Source organism: Heterocephalus glaber, unplaced genomic scaffold (assembly GCF_053883595.1).
Source record: "Heterocephalus glaber isolate CG9 unplaced genomic scaffold, H.glaber_assembly_v1.0 deba00001429, whole genome shotgun sequence".
Classification (NCBI taxonomy): domain Eukaryota; kingdom Metazoa; phylum Chordata; class Mammalia; order Rodentia; family Bathyergidae; genus Heterocephalus; species Heterocephalus glaber.
Window position 1 is genome coordinate 5,661,946 of NW_028258294.1, and position 18,710 is coordinate 5,680,655.

The window sequence follows — 18,710 nt, forward strand, 5'->3', positions numbered from 1 at the left end:
AGTAACTAAGACAGGGCTTATACTGCAGTTGTCTTAAAAAAAGTCCAAGTATAAGCACTTGTCCCAAGTAAAGACATTGTTGTAACATCACTAATGTAACACTTTATTTAAATTTCAAAATGTTTTGTTCTCTTTAGAAATCATGTATATATGGCATATGTCCTCCATTCCTGATTTAATTGGACTTCTCATGTTTTGTCACTAGTATAATGTTGCCTTAAGTTTTTGATAGCTTTTCTTTTTCCATCTAAAAAATTTTTTCTTCTATTTTTAGTTGCTGATTTAAAAAATTATTAGGAATTGATGTTAATTTTTTTAAGTGTTCTTATGGTGTATTTTACAGAGAACATATTTTTGTCTTTAATATGCTAATAGTATAAACTATTTAGTTTTATTATATTTATTTATAATATTGATAATTAATAATCCTATAGTATACTATACTACTTGTTATATTTTGGATCTAGAATTTCCTCAAAAATCTCATCTGTTCAGAGGTAGGGCTTTTGGAAAGTGAGTAGATCATGGGGGTGCTGTACTCATCAGTAATCTGTCCATGAGTTCATAGCTAACTATGCTATTAGGAGACAGAGCCTGGTGGGAAAAGGTGGGTCAGGGGAGCATGACCTGAAAGAATATATTCCTTTCCCTGGATTTTCTGGTAGTTAATCATGATACGTCAACTTTAATGTCTTAATAAATTCCTAGCAGAGTAGTAGAGCATGGTTTTGAATTTGTCTGTGGATGACTGATGTGTAGGCCACAAACTCGGGAGACAAGACCATCCCAGATGTGGATGGTACTAACCAATAGGCTTGTAGCATTGTTGGAATAGAAGGAAAAGAAGGATTTTTTTGCTTCTTTGGAGGAATTCTAGTCTTGTCATTGCTTTTGGACATTTATGTCCAGTTCCTTCAGGCTTTTAGTACAGACTCTTAGGTCTTTCAACGCAATGTCTTTGGCTTTCTGATCTGTACTTACACCAGACTCTACAGTGAGCTCCAGGACTTTGACCTCACTAGATCTTCTGGGTCTCCAGTACATAGATAATCATTTTGAAGGGTATTCTTCCATCCATGAGTCAATAGGCAGCCTTTGTAGACCTATTTAGTAAATCCGTTATATAATCATATAAATATATATTTTTATATTAAATCTGTTCCTCTCATGAACTGATAAAATTAATCACATATAATCCTATGGTAAATTATAATTCTAACTATGGTTTAGATCTAGGATGTCCCCTGAAAGACTCATGTATCCAGAGCTGAGGCTTTGTAAAGGTGGTTAAATCATGGAGGAGGTATACTAATTAATGAATTAACCTAATCATGAGTTTGGAACTGAATTTGCTGTTAGGAGATGGAGCCAGGTGGGATGTGGTGGATCACTGGGGGTGTGACTTGGAAAGATATATTCTTGTTTCCAGCTTTTCCCTTTTTCTCTCTGTGTCTTAGCCTTGATTAGTTGAGCAGCTTTCCTCTACTATGTCTTTCCACAATGTGGTTTCTGTCTTGGAGCACTAAAACCATGGACTGAACACTCTGGAACTATGAGCCAAAATAAATGTTACTTCCTTTTTTTTTTGGTGGTATTGGGGACTGACCTCAGTGTCTTTGCACTTAGGTATAAATCTTTCCTATAGCAATTTAAAATAATTTTATTTTAATTTTTAAATTTTAAAAATTTTTTCTCAGGACATGTTTGCAGTACATAATGGTTGAATTCTTTGTGTAGAGTAGGTACATGTACATAATTTATTGTGGCTTAAATATCCCCCCAAAGAGTCATATAGTCATTTTCTTTATCCATTCCTCTGTTGGTAGACTTATAGGCTGCTTTCAAGAGTTAGCTATTATGAATTGTGCTACTCTAAATATGGGTATCCATGTTTTTCTGTAACATGATGTCTTTAACTGTTTCAGAATGACACCTAGAAAGGAATTATACTTTTTAAAGTACAATAATGTCAAATTCCCTTCTATCAATATTGGCTATCTGACTTTTCTACTTATTTTTGTTTTATTTTGATAATTTGTGTATTTTTAGAGTAATATTAAATTCACTTGTATTTTTGACATTAGTAGTGTAAGATTTTACCTACTAATTTTTTTCTATCTATCTCTTTTCTCATTACTATTTTTGCCATTTCTCTCCTTTTCTTGGTTAGATATTTATTTATTTTTTATTTTTTGGCAGTACTTAGTACTCAGAAATTGAACCCAGGACCCTCTACTACTAAACTACAACCCCAGTCTTTTAATTTTTTTAAATTTTGAGACATTGTCTCACTAGGTCGTCCAGTCAGGACTGGAACTTGTGATCCTTCTGCCTGAGATTGCTGAGACTACAGGTATTTGTTATTCTGCCTGCCTTAGATTTGATGAATGTTTGTCAATATATTGATCTCTTAAATGAAACTGCTTTGGTTTTATGATTATATAGGTAAATTAGTAAGAATTTAAAAGCAGTTTCTAAAAATAGCTTCTCCCTAAATAGTTAACACTCCCATTGCTTTCTGTCACCCTTGGAATACATTGACCAGTCAACATCTAATGCTATATCTTGCATACTGATTCATCTGAAGCTATTAGTGTTAAGGAACCCTTTCAATAAGGTTAGTTGGTGATAAGGTATAGATACTGGATTTTAGTTCAATGTTATTTTTATAGCATCAGCTAGATATGAATGGTCTTGAAAGATTCTTTGGAGACTGTTATGGCTTGTGTTTAGATGCCCCCTCAAAGTCTCATGCAGTCATAGGTGGGCCTTTTTCAGAGGTGGCTGAATCCAGAATGTGTCATGCTGGAATTGATTCCTGGTGCAATGATAGGATCAAGAGCACTAGGATTATGGATGTGAGTGCTACCTGCCCTAAGTAGCCTGGATAGGACATAAGAGATAGAAAGAACTGTGGTCATTCCTTGCTTGCTTTGCTACCTTCTGCTCACCATGAACTATTTCTCCTCTGTGATACCTGTCTGTCATGCCACTTTGCCTTGGAGCTAGGTGACTATGGACTGAAACCCCTACAAACTGTGAGTTAAATAACCTTTTCTCCTTTAACTTTGAGTGTCAAATATTTTGTCTCAGCAATAAGAAAAGTAACTAAGACAGGGACTTACAAGACTCTTGATTTTGGGGAGATAATTATCTGTGTTCAGATATCTCATTTTAAACACAATTTTACATGAACACATTCTCATTTATACTATTTTAGAAGACACATGAACAAGCAGAAAAACGGTTTGCCTTTTTAAGATAAAATGTAATTTAAATTATATGTATACATATATTATATGTCTATATATGCACTTATGAATTATGTATGCATATAAAATACAATGTCAGTAGGCATAGAGAAGATATATTTTAAAATTTGTATTATTTTTCTTTTCCATGTATAAAACATCCATCCTATATTCTTCTTTTAGGTTATTGCTAATCTGTGTTCAGGGAATGTAAATTTGCTTTAGGATCAAAGTAAAAAGTGATTGGGCAATAATAATTTCTCAGAGAATTATACCGAAATTCTTATACACATACATATAAACAGACATAAACACACAAACACACATGTAGATGACACAAAAGTAAAGTATCTCTATAAATACACATGCATGTCTCTATACACACAGAGACACAGACACACACAGACATAATTTATCTGTATGAAGTTATTTCTATCCACACAGAAAATTATTTCTACAATTTTTTGCCTAGACACAAAAAGTATATTCCCTGCATTCATTTTTTTAAAAAAGTATTTTTTGCATTTTAAAAGTTGTTTATAGATGTCTTTGGGAACAGCATCTTTATTGATTTGAGGTTGATTTATATTTTCATTATAATCTACTATCCATTATCTACTTTGTAACTCTCCTAATTTGATTGTGTATGTCATTCAGAATTTAATTACTTTATTTATTTAAATTAATTTAATTATCATAACTTCATTTTAGAAAACACAATTAGGACAATATTCTAAATATTTAAGGGGAATAATCTTAAGTCATACCATAGTTTTTTTTTAATATTTTTCAAAAAGTAACTGACTTCACAAACACCACCTAAAACATAATTTAGACAACTGAGAAACAGGCAAGTGTATATTAAAATGCTAAAATAAACACATTTATACAAGTACAAAGCAAAACAATGCTGATAAAAATGGTATACTTTATGAAAAATCATTTGCAATTCACATCAAAATAATTTAACATTCTCCATTATTTTAATAGTACAAGCTGTAACAACAGAAAAGGAACAAATACGCGCACACAATTTTAAAACCAAATCAGTTATAAGTGCAGAAAAAAGTAAGTACAAGCACTTGTAGTCCACACAAATGTTTTGGAATTGGCACCATCTTTCTAAAACATCTATATTCTATATAGATTTCTAATTACAACACCACCAGCAGCTGCCATTGAATTCTAGAAATACACACAATATACATAGTATATTTGTTCACATTGGGAAGATCAGTGAAATTTAGCCAACTATTTTACACATGCCTCATTTTTCAATAAACAGTAGAGATTCTCCCAGGCCTCAGACCCTCTTCAAAGGAAATTCTGATTTATCTTTATGCTTTCACTGATCTGTATTTTTTTCACAGTATAAAATTGTAAATGGTAACTATAGAGATTCTGACAGCTTGAGGGTTATTAATAAGCTGTTACTAAATGTGAACTCATATAATAACTTTGAAGTCTCCAAAACATGTACATTTTGCTGAGAGACTAACATAGGAAATGTTTTTTTTTTTCTTAAAAACAATGTTTAATTCCTGGTTTGGAAGTCACACAACTGCAACAGAGCCATTATATGATTCATTTGTAGTCAATAATAGCTCCTAGTCTTCCTGATCACTTCCTGGTAACTTCCATAGTTTGGGAAAGACTATAACTTTCAAAGATTAGCACATTTGGGAATTTGCTTTTTTTCTTTGCTTCAGTCAAATTTCTTATGATTTTCCTCTTCATTTTGCCTTTCTGCTTCCTACCCTTAGCCCAAAAATATGGTTCTCCTAGTCCATCCATGGTCTTCTTCAGATGCCCTCACATCTCTCCCAAAATAGAAAGATGAGTGGACTGCTTAGTCAGTATAACTTAATCAAACCAGGTCTCTTTTTCTTTCCAGGATCAAACTCTCCTTTTGTTCATTTTGCTGATCCTTAGCATTTCACTACACTTTTCTTTCCTTTTACTCATGAAGGTCCCAAATGAATTATCACTGGGCACCAGGGACAAATTATTTTCAAGGAAATTCAATGAGCATAGGTACTCAAATGAGTTGTGAAGTTCACAGCCTAGCCCTAAAATAGATAATCAATTCTCTTTGTATTGTAGAGTTATTACTTGGAACCTGGTATTAGAATTGGCAAGAGACAGAGTTAGCATCATTCCAAAATAAAAGTTCTCAAGAATATGTTACTAATATTATGTCCAATGTACAATGTGTTCAATGAAATGGCAAAGGTTATAGAAATATAGAAAAAATACATCTCATTCCTTTCTAACTGGATAAATTATTTTTATTACATTTGATCACATATCATGTGAAGTTATCAGATGGAAATTTACTTGGATTAAATTTTAATTTCTAATGAAGTTTCTCATACATAAGGTGGTTTTAAAAAAATATGTCACTGAAAAATTAGAAAATAAACTTGATTATGGAGTTTTAAAAATGTTCTATTGGTCAATAGAAGGAAACTTACTATACTTGAGAAAAAAATGGAAACAAAGCTAAGTATTTTATGGAACAAATTTTAAACCATAAGACAGTAGAGCATATTCAGAAAGGTATCAATACCTAAGAAATCAAGATAGAAATCCCTAGGTGAATTCCACCTTTTTTGATGAGGATCCAGCAGTATTACTTCAAAATATTTACATTTGTTTTTCATGTAGAGGCAGACACTTGTTTCAGTGAAGATATGAAAGTTAGCTAGATTTTATTTGTTTCAAGAATCTCATTAATATTTGGGATTAGGGTGCTCTGATGATGTTATTGTCAAATCTGGCATAGGAATTTTGATTACTTTTAAATGAATATTTTAATACATTAAATAAATATTTTAATTAGCTTTTAATACTTCACATTAGGAGAGGTGATTTAAAATTTCAAATGAGAATAGATATGAAACATAAAGTCAGCAAGCAATGTATTTATTATACCTTTTAAAAGTGAAGAATGATACATTGTTTTACCAAATTTCCATTTCTCATTTTTTTTAAAAAAAGATGTGAAATAAAAAGTATTAAAATAAGAATCATGAACTAAAAGAAGCAAGTTCTATTTTATCTCTCTGCCAAAAATATACTTTTGCTTTACAGTAAATCTTTTTCATAAGGCTATCTTTAGTATAAGGCTGGGTCAACTGAATTTTAAGTTTATAGGACACCTCCTTTTATTACTAACTTTTAAAAATCAAATATATTTGGTACCTGAGGATAGCTGCAAGGGGGCGAATAAAGAGATGACAGTGGATTCAGGTCTTGAGTTATGATTTCTACCAGTTGGAATCTATCATAGCACACGTTTTTAAGTTAACTCTAAATCTTTTTTCTGCAGTATCTAAAAAGTGACAGTATGAAGTGCATAAAATAATATTAGTAATTGCTTTAAAAAGTAAAATATTAATAATTGCTTTGCCTTTTTTTGGAATGGCTAAGAAAGACTGTACTTGATATTAAGGTTCCTCTGTTTTAGTATTCTGTATTGCTTTGAAAAATCTACATTTGTCATAGTTCATAGCTGCCCTATTTAAGCAGCCAGGAAAGTTAAAAATCACTGCTCACTGGCACAGCAAGAATCTCTGCTAAGCCAACTTCACAGTTTTAAATTCCAGTGTATGAAGACTGTGTTAATTTTTTCAACAACAGTCTCTCCAATCATGACAATGTCTTCCTTGGGTCTATGAACCACTCTTCCAGTGGTGGGACTCAAAGGAACAGAGGAGCTCTTAGTGCATCAGGTTCTCGAAAGAAAGGAATGAAGAAGACCAAATGCATATTTTAATATTTTATCTGCAATACTAACGGAACAGCATTCATAAGGAGGAGTGCATGTGTATCATGAAAGAGCCAGGCTGGAGCGCAAAAATTATTATTAGAAAGTGAATTTCCAGCTACACAATGCACCCCAGTGAGGGAATTACAAAACAGTATTCCAGAAAATATTTTTTTGCTACTCCAGTATTGATTTGGCAACATGGTGAAATAGTCAAGAAATCTTCCACTGGTTTTCTCGGTTAATGAAGGTGAATCTGAAATAACTTGGTGGAATCCCAGATGCAGGCTTTTGGAAGAGTATTTCACAAACAAATTGGAAGGTCTCTGGTAGAAGCCCTAGGTACATGAGCTCAGCATTCACTGTCAAGTTGTGTGTTAGCATGGGCCACACTCAAGACGACGCCTCAGTCAATACTGGGCCCAAGTTACTGCTTTTAAAGGTCTTTAAAGGCAAAAAAGAAAAAGAAAAGAAAAAGGAGAGAGACGAAGGTTGAGATTTTGGTCCCAGATTGTGAGTTTGTTAGAAAAATGTACATTCATGTTTCGTGAATCAAAGACTCTTCTGGGAAAAGAATGCAAGTAAACAAACAAAACTTTTTACAGTTGCTTATGAACTCTGCTTTTCACCCTCCATTGCTATTTCACACTTGCTGCTTCCCTAGAGCAAAGCACTTGGTATATAACTGTTTGAACAAACTCTGTCAGCTCTCAAAAATACAAGCAGTGTTTCTTAAAAGCCCATGTTTTCTAAGGCCACTAGAAGAAAATCTGCCAAAAAATTTGTAGTTGATGTCTTCGTCGATTGTTGTGAGATAGCACTATTCATCTTTTGTTTCCATGACCGGTGTACTTGGCGTCTTTTACCTCAGGCCCCACCGGCTGGGTGACTGAGTGTTACTGCGTGCGCCTGTGGAAGAGCCGAGGGCTCTGCTCCGCACACGGGCCCCAGCGTGGATCCAGTGACATTCACAACGACGAGGAGCTCTGAGTGTAATCTCGTATGATCAGAGTGTCATATTTGGGAGACGACGGGATACAGAGGGCCGACTCAGACACTGGCGAGGTGGGGGTTGTACTGCCCGAGTCCACCGAGTCTCTGAAGGGGGACGGCGGGGTGAGGGCAACCAACTCCTCCAGGTCCGGCTTCCCGGGTGCAGCCTCAGGGCCGGCCGCGGGGGGCTCTTGGGCAGCAACCCCTGTCGGCGGGGCCCCGGCCGCGGCCTGCGCACCGCCCGTGACCTCGATGGCCGGCAGAGGCTGGATTTCGGCGAACGTCGTCATGGTCGTGGGCAGCTGGATCTCTTTGGGGATCAGGTAGGACGAGCAGAGCGGGGCACCGCCGGGGCCCGGAGCCGCAGTGGACAGCATCATGGAGTTGAGCTCGCTGATGTTGGCCGTGAAGCGAGTCACCACGCTGCTGATCTGCTCCAAGAGCGAGCCCTGCGAGGAGCTGCTGTGCGCCGCGGGCTCCGATTGTAGCGACGGCACGTCGTCGTCCGTGCGGCCGCCAGAGCCCGCGCGGTGGCTCAGCGTGCTGATGGGCGAGGGCGAGCGCGGCCGCCCGGGAGCCGCGAAGGGCTCCTCAGCCTCCGCCACATCGTACAGCCCCTTGGCGCTGGCGTCGGGGGGCTCAGGGCCGCCGGGACCCGCGCCTGCGCAGCTCGCGCTCCCCGCGCCCCCAGCGGCCCCCGCGGCCCCCGGGCCCACGCTGCCCGCGCCGGCGCCCAGCCCGCGGCTCTCCGTGCTCTTGGGGAAGGGCTTGATGACCGCCGTCTGGTTGGGGTTCTCCTTCTTGTTGATGTGGACCGACAGCCGCTGCCACAGGTGCTGTCCCCTGCTGCTCTTCTCGTTTTGAGCCCAGGTAACGGATTTGCCATTAGAGCTGTGGAGACAGAGAGGAGAGGTGACTCAGCGAGGTTGGTGAGTGAGGGGGCCTTCCATGCTGCTTCCCCAGTGGTGGGTGGATACAGGCCCAGAGCTTGAGGAGCTTTATTTGTCCTTTCAGGAAATAAAGGATCAGAAGGGCATCATGGGAAGGGACTTGGGACTTTGGAAGTGGCATCTGCTTGTTTTGAGTTAAAGGCTGCTTCTTTTAATCTGGCCTTGGGGCTAGAATTACTGTGAACCTGTCAGAGGGGTATTAGGACACAAGAGCATTTATCAGGTTTCTTTCCGAGTTCTGATTCCGCCCGTGCAGTCAGGAGCTGTTTATACTGCAGGTGCAGATGCCAGGGTTTGGAGTTTTATGTCCATCTGCAGAAGTTACTGATATCTGGTGCCAGGGATGGGCTTCCATTCGATGGAAACATTACAGCTGGGACCTAAACTCACACATAGCCCTAAGAGAGGAGGGAAGATGTGAAAGAATCTAGGGTTACCAGAAAGTAACAGTGGTTCCAGTTCAGCTTTTATCCTGCAGGCTCGTATAGATCCAGCTCTATATAACTAGGGATTTCTGCGTGAACTTCCAATTTTGAACACAGTTTTATTTAGTCTGGCCAACCTCCTGGAAAGTGCATTTTCAGAGAAGACACATTCAAAATTTTCATTAGTTAGAATTGTTCTGGTTCACAGAAATTCTCCTCACAAAAGTGTTTTTAGCCCTAGAATTTGAGTAATAATTCTTCAAGAGAGAGAGCAATATATTGCCTTTGGCACCAAGCGTAATGACCTCAGATTAGGGATTTCATGCCTTTTTTTTTTTTGAAGGCCTTTCTCTTTCCCAAGAAGTTCTTGTTTGGTCTCTGTTCTGGCTCTGGAAGCTGCTGTAATGAAGATGAATATGGTGGCTCAATCTCAGTGTCTGTACCTTCCTTACCACCAAAACCTGACCTGTCAGCCTCCAAAGTACATTCCCTCTGTCAGAAACCTCATTTAGCCAGAGAATATGACCTGACCTGCAGGGATATTACATAGAGTGAGCCTGGTGTGATTCCGCATCACAAATACATACAAGATCTCTGTAATTCGGGGTCTTTTAATGCAGACAGCTCTCTGTTCTGGGACTGTGACCAAGATCTAGCCTTGGGTAGTCTAAGAACAAGACTTTGAAGAACCCAATTCTATCATGTGAGCCAGGGGTTGTTAAATTTAACTGTTTATAAAATGCACCTAGGGCATTTGTCAAAATCACTAGCTTTGTCCCAGGAGATTGAATGTCTAGAATGGGTTCCATTTATGGATGCTTTTTACAAGAACTCTGTTATGTGACTTGGAAGTGACTTGGAAGCAGACATTTTGCAAACTGAGAAGCAGTGACAGAAAGCTGTCCCCTTTTTTTCTTCCCAGTTCTCATTGTTTCCTTGGCCTTCTTGAAGAAGAGGTTGGTTGCCTTTGCTAGGCAGGGATCTTATCCCTACTTGGAACACAACTGCCTTCAGTTAGCCTGATTGCACCTTCCAGAGCCACTCCGTGTGAGACACTTGCTCCCTTGATTACAGTCTACCGTTTCTACAGCCCGTTTGACAACAGTCTTCTTGCTTTTTTCCAATGCTGCTTACTACTTCATCTGTCCCTTTCCGGTCTTCCTTTCTTTGCTCCTTCCTGTATAATCTACCATACATATGGCAACGCCGTATTCTTCAGAATTCTAGATTGTGAAATGTCCCTTTCCTCCAGCCTTCTTCTCAAAGGATGAGCAAATCATTTCCAGGTATGGAGGTTGCTATGCATTCATAGTAGAAGTGGCTCTGGCAAATGTTTGAGTTTTCTAATACACTATCAAGATTTGTTTTTCCATTTTGCATTAGCCTGCTGTCATAGAAGAAGTGGGCCAGATTATTTAAGGGATTTGATTGAACGGACTGGTTGCCAACTACTCCCTTTCTCCCCTACCAGCAAGATAGGAAGCAAGCATTTTAGGAGGGGCAATTACTTTTTCAGGTCACCAGGCCCCTTTTAATACAAACCATGGGGTAGAAACCAGAAGCATAACGGGATTTATTCTACCATACTTTACCCTAGGGATGCTTTTGCTTCCAGCAGAGAGCTTTGGGGAACACCTGCTTTTAAAAATCTCTCTCCCTCTCTCAAAATGCTTTTAGTGTAAACTAGTGAGCATAACTTTGGATAAGAGCAGTGAAAGTCTTTCCAATCACACATAGTCATGCCCCAAAACATGATAGCATATTGAAAAACTTGTGGGTGAATGTATGAGAAGAAACTCTCCCCTCCCCCCTCTTTTCTTTCCTTTTTTCCTTCCTTTCTCCCTCCCTCCCTTCCTTCTTCTTTCTCTATTTTTGTATTTCTCCTTGCTTGAAGAAAGCTTTCTTAATGTCACCCTCAACTAAACTAGATTCCCACAGCACATGAATTTAGTTGTTTAGTAAGTTTGCATATATTGATTTCATCTGCTGGATGGAAGGTACAGGCAGAGGGTTTATTGTTTCCTGTTATGTTCGTAATGCCCACTACATTGTCTAGAACATTGCAAATGTTCAGTAATATTTTGGAGTCAGTAATTAAGTGGATAAATGCATTCAGTCTTATAATTTATAATTTCTTATGATTAGAATCAGGTTTATGTCATGGATATATCTACATGTTTGGTAGCTTTCATTAATCAGTGGTACTCAGTGTATACAGATAAATAATATTCCATTAACTGTGAAAACCATCTTGATATCTATATTAAAAATCATGAAGGAATATTTTGTCATACATATGTATCTGTTTTATTGAAATTTGTCAGTGATGAAAGCTTATTGAAGCAGTGTGGGTAAATGAGGTAAGATAGGATGGATACACACTGTGAATCTCAGATCTGACCCTGATGTTGGGGATGTCATAACACCTTTGAGCTTATTTCTTTATTGGAAAAAAAATGGAAGAAATAAACATCAGTTCACTTCACATGATTTCTGGATGGAACCAAAAGAATCCTACATATGAAAATAATAAGCATAAACATACAGGGATTTATTCATTATCATCAAACTTCTAGTTGTGATAAGATGTGTTTATTATTTAGGCTGATAATTTCTTTTTCAAAATTGACATTGTTTCTTCAAGTGCCCTGAGGTAACTGGTAAGTAAAAAGAAAGAGAACTTTTACTTTTCCCCACTGCATATATATTGGGTGTTACAAAAGAGGAAGAATTAAGAAGTTTAGAGAAGAGAAGCAGGACATAATGGTTTGCTACCTCTGGGCAGGCATCAAAAAATACTTCTTGCTTTTTTCTAAATACTGATGAACTCTTTTTAAAACTGTACTATATAATCTAATGTCTTCCCTTATTTATTCTTTATTTCTGGAATTAAAAAACCTCAGTGTGATTTAAAGATTAGGTTTTTTTTTTTTTTTGGTTGATTGGGTTTTGTTTATATTTCAGGTCTGCCCAAATTCTCAAAAGTTTATTCTTTCTCTTCTTCCCTTCCATGTAGGACACTTAAATAATTTATTAATTTCAAGCAGGCTCTAAATGTCAGCTCAGTGACCTCTCACAGTTTCTCTAATCATCGGCCCAAACATGAAGAAATTAGAGCATTCTGCCACAGCGTGCCATCTTTAGGGAGCAAACATTAATAGAGAGAAAGAGTTTAACGATCAAGAAGTCTGTGGGATTTATAATTTTCAGGTTCATATTAAGTGAAAGTTGTTTTTCCCAGAATTTTAGTGTTGTATTAACAGCATATAGAGGAATTACATTTTTTAAATTTTGCTGAATTAAAAAACAGTCAAATCTTAAGCTTTTTTTGGTGGCATGGTTTCTTAGTACCATCATAACTTAGGTTTTAGGGCATCAGAGTACTACAATCAAATACACCCTCTAAAACTTAAATTATTTTTATTAAAAATAGTCTTCATTACTGATTCTTGTTTGTGTATTTTGGATTAATGGGTAGCCAGGATGAAGATGTAGTATGATTATGAGCTTTCTAACATAGAAAATGAAAAACATAAGAAAAACTTGAAATGTCATTAGCAAATGACATTAGCAAATTATGCCTGTAGAGGAACATCAGAAAAAATTAGTTCAATGAAAGAACCTCATAAATTAAAAACATTATAGGCAGAGAGTTTGCAGTGGCAGTTCCATTTCTGGTAAATTTTCTTAAGCTTTTTATGAATATATTTTGATTTCCATGATTTGCCTTCAGTGAAAAAGTAAAGTAATAAAGTTTTGAAAAAATGTTGAAGAATTTGATGTTGTTTATAGTAAGACATCCATGATAGGTAAAGGAATTTCTTCCTGAGCTTTGCTGAAAACTTGACATCTTGCTTTTGAAAACTAAACTGAGAAATACACTGTACTATGTAAGAAAATGGTAGAATCATTTATGTAAATTTTCTCAGTTATAGCATAAATATTTGTAAATAGCTATCTTGTTGACAATTTAAATAGCCATGACAATATATGTATTAGAGATATATGCAGAGAGAAAAACACTTGAGTAAAAGTAAAGTCAAGAAATTACACAATACAGACATAATAATCAAAACAATATATTTGCATAGTGGTTTATAAAGTACTTTTAGGAACATTCTAATTGTCAAAAGTAGATAAAACTAGTATCTTTATTCACCTTTTCAAAGATGAGGAAACCGAGGGTTAATACCATCTCCTGATTTTCAATTCCAGTTTTCATGATGTTATATTGTGTACTGTATATTGTTATATTGTATATTGTGCATATTTTCTTTTTGAAGTAATGTCCTTATTCTATAGAAAAGGCTCAGGTACTGTATCTGGAGTATATCTCTGTACTTCTTATTCATACACTAACATAGCCTAATAGCACTGTATGTCTCTTTTTGGTCATTAAATCAAATAGCACAGGTTAACTAGACACCAACACTTGTCAGAGATAATGACTGGATGCCTTGATGATCAAGGCACTAGAAGCCTACATCCATATAGATAATATGTGACAATAGTCAGCTTCATTTTTTTCACGTGTGATGCAATAAAACACTTTTCCTGTGGATAGTTCTAATTCTTTTATTTTCTCTCTGATTTATTTTGGGATTCCATTAAATAAGATTATGTAATTGTGGGGATAACATTAAATCTGGAGTATTTACAAAATTGTGATATTTCTAATGTTGACAACAAATGATATGTGATTGTTTTGGAAATGATTTTTATTTCTCAGTGCTTTTTGTTGCTATGGATGAGAATTGCTAACTGAGACATCTCTCAAAAAGGGTAAAATTGAATTCAAGAGAGAATATAGATATAGAAGATAACTAATACTATGAATTATTAAGTTATATTGATTGATAGAAATATGTTTTTTTCCTTTCCCTCTGACCTTACAATGAGAGAGCAGGTGGGTAAATGGAAAGATGATAGGGGGAAGGAAAGTGAGGGATATCAATGGAGTATTGAAATAAGAAGTCAGTTCATTGGGCTTCAGGAGGACAAATCATAAGAGACTCAAAACTTTACAAAGGGGAAGAGGTATTTCCAGCAAGATTTCTCAGAGAGAGCTGTCTTCCTAAGGAAGATCCATGTATCCTTTTTGAGTAATGGATAGTTTATGATGAAACATGATGAGAGTGATAGTTATTGCCCTCCATGAAGAATATCAGTGACAATTCAGAAATACACAGGGAATATGCAAGCAAGGTAGTCCAGTTTGACCATGTAGGAGTGGAATAGAAGTTAAAGCATCAGAAGCTAAAATATTTGAACTGTTTTGTCTGCTATAAAAATTCTTGCTGGATACCCCCAACTACAAGGATCTACTTTATTAAATTTTTTTTGGTATCTGAATAAGTCTAAAGAAACTGAAAGTGTTAATAAGGATTAAAATGATTAAAATGAATAATTGATAATTTGAAATAGGAAGAAAAGGCCCAAAGGGGTAGGGGAAGTGGGAGGGGAAGGGGGAAGGAAAGAAGGGAGAGGAAAAACTATGAGAAAAAGAAAAAAATGGAAACAAAGTCTTTGTAAATAGGGAAGGGTGGAGGGGGTGAAAGGAGGACAGGGCATGGGGAAAAAATAAGAACCAAGATACATCATGTACAGGTACAAGTACCCAATGATAAATGTAAATGTATTGTATACCTAAAATGTACCAATAAAAGAATTTAAGGGAAAAAAAGTAATTAATGTGGACTTCTTACTAGCATCTGGAACAGATATGTATTCTAACATAATTAGACCAAATAAATGGGCTGATTATTAGATTCAAATGTAATCTACATGCTTGATCAATATTTGAATAAATGGCTTCTTTTGTTATTCTTCATCCATAAAAAATATGTTATTATTTAATGTTTTATTTAATCTTCTTTTCCTAGCTCAGTAAGAATAGTTTGAATGCAGGCCCTGTGTTATTGCATATCTTAAACCTTTACTTCAGCTTTATCAATTTACTTTGATCCTAATTTAGCCCCAGTACTGGTTCTACTTGAGAAAATGTTGAGACTTAACTAATATTTGTTCAATTGATTAGTTTTTCACAGATTAAGGGAAAAAACTAAAAAGAGAAAAACTGACGAGCAAAATACTTGTGTTAGGGTAGATTCAAGATGTTGTTTTAGTAGTACAGGGATACAATATTGAGATAATAATCCGTGTAACAAAGAAGAAAATGGAAAGAAATGTTTTCATAGGAAAACTGTGAAAGAAAAGACATTTGTTTTGCCTATTAGGCTTTTCTTGTTGGTATAAGAGGAATTAAAAACATAATGTTGCTACTGAGGAAAGAAGTTTCAAGGAAAGAGTTGCAAATTAGGTGGGGCTTAATGAAGCCTAAAGATTGAGGATATTAACATAGATAAACAACATGGATAGCCAACTAATAGGTGTATTGTCTACATGGTTTAGAAGCTAATTCTACATGGCTAATCCCAGAAAGCCCTTCCCACAGAGCTGGGAAGTTCTGTGATAATTCACCCAGACAATATTTCTTACAAAGCCTTTAGTACCTAACAAAAAATCCTTGTGGAGGGAGAACCACTCAGTCCTATTTGATCTTATCTTTGCTTTACCAGCAACAGAAGCCTTTTCCGAAAGTTGCATGTCCACCTGGATGGGTTTTTAAATGCCTAATGGTTCAAGCACTGTCGAATCTCCCCCAGGGTCCTCATGAAGAGAAAGAATTTTAACTATGATGTGACACAGGGGCTTGTACATTTTGTTGAGATGTGGCAGTTTTCTTTCCCAAGTTAAGCTTTGTTTGATTCAGAATTCAGTTACCTGAACTCAGACTTTAAATTACTCCTTATCCTGACATTAAACTTACAAGTTTTAGGTAAAATCATTCAACTAAGATTAGAAGTTTTAGTTTTGTGAGTTCTTTTTTCCAAAGCAGGAAATGAATATTTTTTAACAATCACAGTAAAACAAAAATTATAATTTAGGAAAGAGATAATGAAATCAGACACAGCTATTTTGTATTTGTAGGCTGGCGCAGCCAAGAAAACTTTGTGGAAGAATTTAACTTGATTCAAACCCTTCAGAAAAACATGGGCTTAGAGACCTGAGTGTGGTGGAACATGCCTATAATCCCACCACTTAGGAGGCTGAGGTAGAAGAATCACTGAGTTTGAGGCCAGCCTAGGCTACATAATGAGTTCAAGGCCAGCTTGGACCACACAGTGAGATGGTAAGAGACCCTGTCTCAAAAAACCAAAACAAACAAAACCCCCCTAAAACATAGGTTTGGGATTGGTGGCAAACAAGAAACTCCTGGAAGAGTAATTGTTCCTATTTCAATAGAACATTGTTGCTCACAAGGTATTTTCACCTACATTATATTTGACTTTCACAAGAGCTGTCTGACATAGAACTTTTCAAATGTTACCTTTGTGCAAGTTAGCGTTAAATGCATGTCCTGTGCTCATTATGATGCCTGGTACAGAGGAGGTGGGCTGGGAGTCAAATGAAGTGAATTATATAATCTTAAATGCTTGCTATGGACAGGTATTAATAACCTGAGCTACAGATGTGAAAATGGAAGTCTATAGAATTTAGCTAAGTTGCCCAAGTCAAAGTAAATGACAGAACACTACCCCAAGGGATATAAAGTATAATGGTGATAAATCATTAGATGTAGGAAGCCTATTTTGTATATCTTTGAATTTATAGTATGAGACATAATGACTTAGGTATAAATGATGACTAAATATTTCTAAATGTAAATAAATTTGTGTTGAATCATTTCATAATAATTCAGTAAATATGGAATTAGAAGTAATTGATTTAAATTTTCAGAGTACTTAGCTTTGCTGAGTAACTTTTGCCTACGTTTCAGTATTACTTACCTAATAGGGATGCAACAAGAGTAAGTAGACATAATTGCAAGATTTTATCCATATCTGGAGGTGAATCTACCAGTAGGAAGCATTTTCAAAAATTTACTTTCCCCTGTAAAGTATACAAATTTGTATTTGACTATGTACGTGGTAGCCTGCTCCCTTTTTGGCTTGGCATTTGTTATGTCAGAAACCTCTTTGATTTCCTTCTACCTTATTACAGCAAATCATAAGCTATCAAATATATTTTCTCAAGTAAAATACATGCAAATTTATGTATATATTCATATATAACTAATATGTTACAAAATTATGTGTGTATGTATGTGATTTTGTGTGTGTGTGTGTGTGTGTATGTGTGAATTTGTGTGTATGGTATATTCCCAAAATATATATTTCATAGTCAAGGACAGCAGCCTTGCAAACAACTTTGACTAGCTCCTCCCTTTCAAAATTAAACAGGTGTTAGATGAAAAGACAATCGAACAGAAACTGAAACAAGAATGTCATGACCTGTAAGCACTCCTATTACTATTTTCACAGGCTCAAGAGAAGATTGTCCAATAGTAACATAAATATACTCTCAGTAATTAAATTAAAAGTAATTGAATTAAATTAAAGACTAAATAAAAGACCATACAAATAAAGCACTTAAAACTGTGTCCAGTGTATCTAAATATCCAGTAAATGTTGGATGCTTTTATAAGTAACCATGCGAAAGTATGAATTTTAAAAGCGGGAACATATTAACTTTTACTTTTACTTATCTAAATTGATTTTTATAAAAATAACCATGGTGGCCAGATATAACACCAAAACTTCAGTACTAGTAATACTATCTAAAATTAATGAATGTATGCTAAATGTTGTAGTTGCATAGTCTCATTTAGTTTTCACAGCACTATAGTAAGAGAAGTGTTACATTGTCTTCATTTTACAGAAAATGGAGATTAAACTGATCACACCCTGGCTAGTGCCTGAATCAGATTTTAAGATCCCTTTAATTTCAGAATTTTCATGAAACTGCTGTAATACTTAAGTTGTTTGATATTCTTGAACCTCATTTTTCTCACCTATACCATGAAAAGGAATAATAGTTTCCTTATATGTTGTTGGGAGAACTTAATGCATAACATGTATAAAGGAACTTAATATGTATAGTGTCTAATACATAGCAGTTATAGTACTACTGGTAATCATTACTACCATATTAGCCTTATGTTTTTAGATCTCTGAATATAAATTAGAATATTAATTTGAAGTTGACTTTGGAGAGGAGGTAAATGAATACTACTGCAGAATTACTAATCTATTGCTAAGCAACTAGCTGGCCTCTACTGTAATACAAAGGCAGAATCTCTCTCTTTAGACCCTGATGCGCCTATCCTTTCTGAAGACTCAAATTAGATTTGTTGTTATTTGCTTTCAGTTACTCTCTAGTTTATTTTTTTCTCAGTTTTTATTTTTGTAGTAGTACATGT

General features: G+C 35.9%; 1 protein-coding gene across 5 annotated transcripts in view; it reads right to left on the reverse strand.

Moving 5' to 3' along the window:
• Positions 1-7,019: 7,019 nt before the first annotated feature.
• Positions 7,020-18,710, reverse strand: part of Grm5 (glutamate metabotropic receptor 5) — a 547,664-nt gene continuing 535,973 nt past the window's right edge. For all 5 annotated transcript variants that reach the window (XM_004868208.3, XM_004868207.3, XM_087212259.1 and 2 more), the window contains one exon: positions 7,020-8,904. In XM_004868208.3, coding sequence (XP_004868265.1) covers positions 7,989-8,904 — 916 coding nt within the window. In that variant the 3' untranslated portion in view covers positions 7,020-7,988. The remainder of the gene's footprint in view (positions 8,905-18,710) is intronic.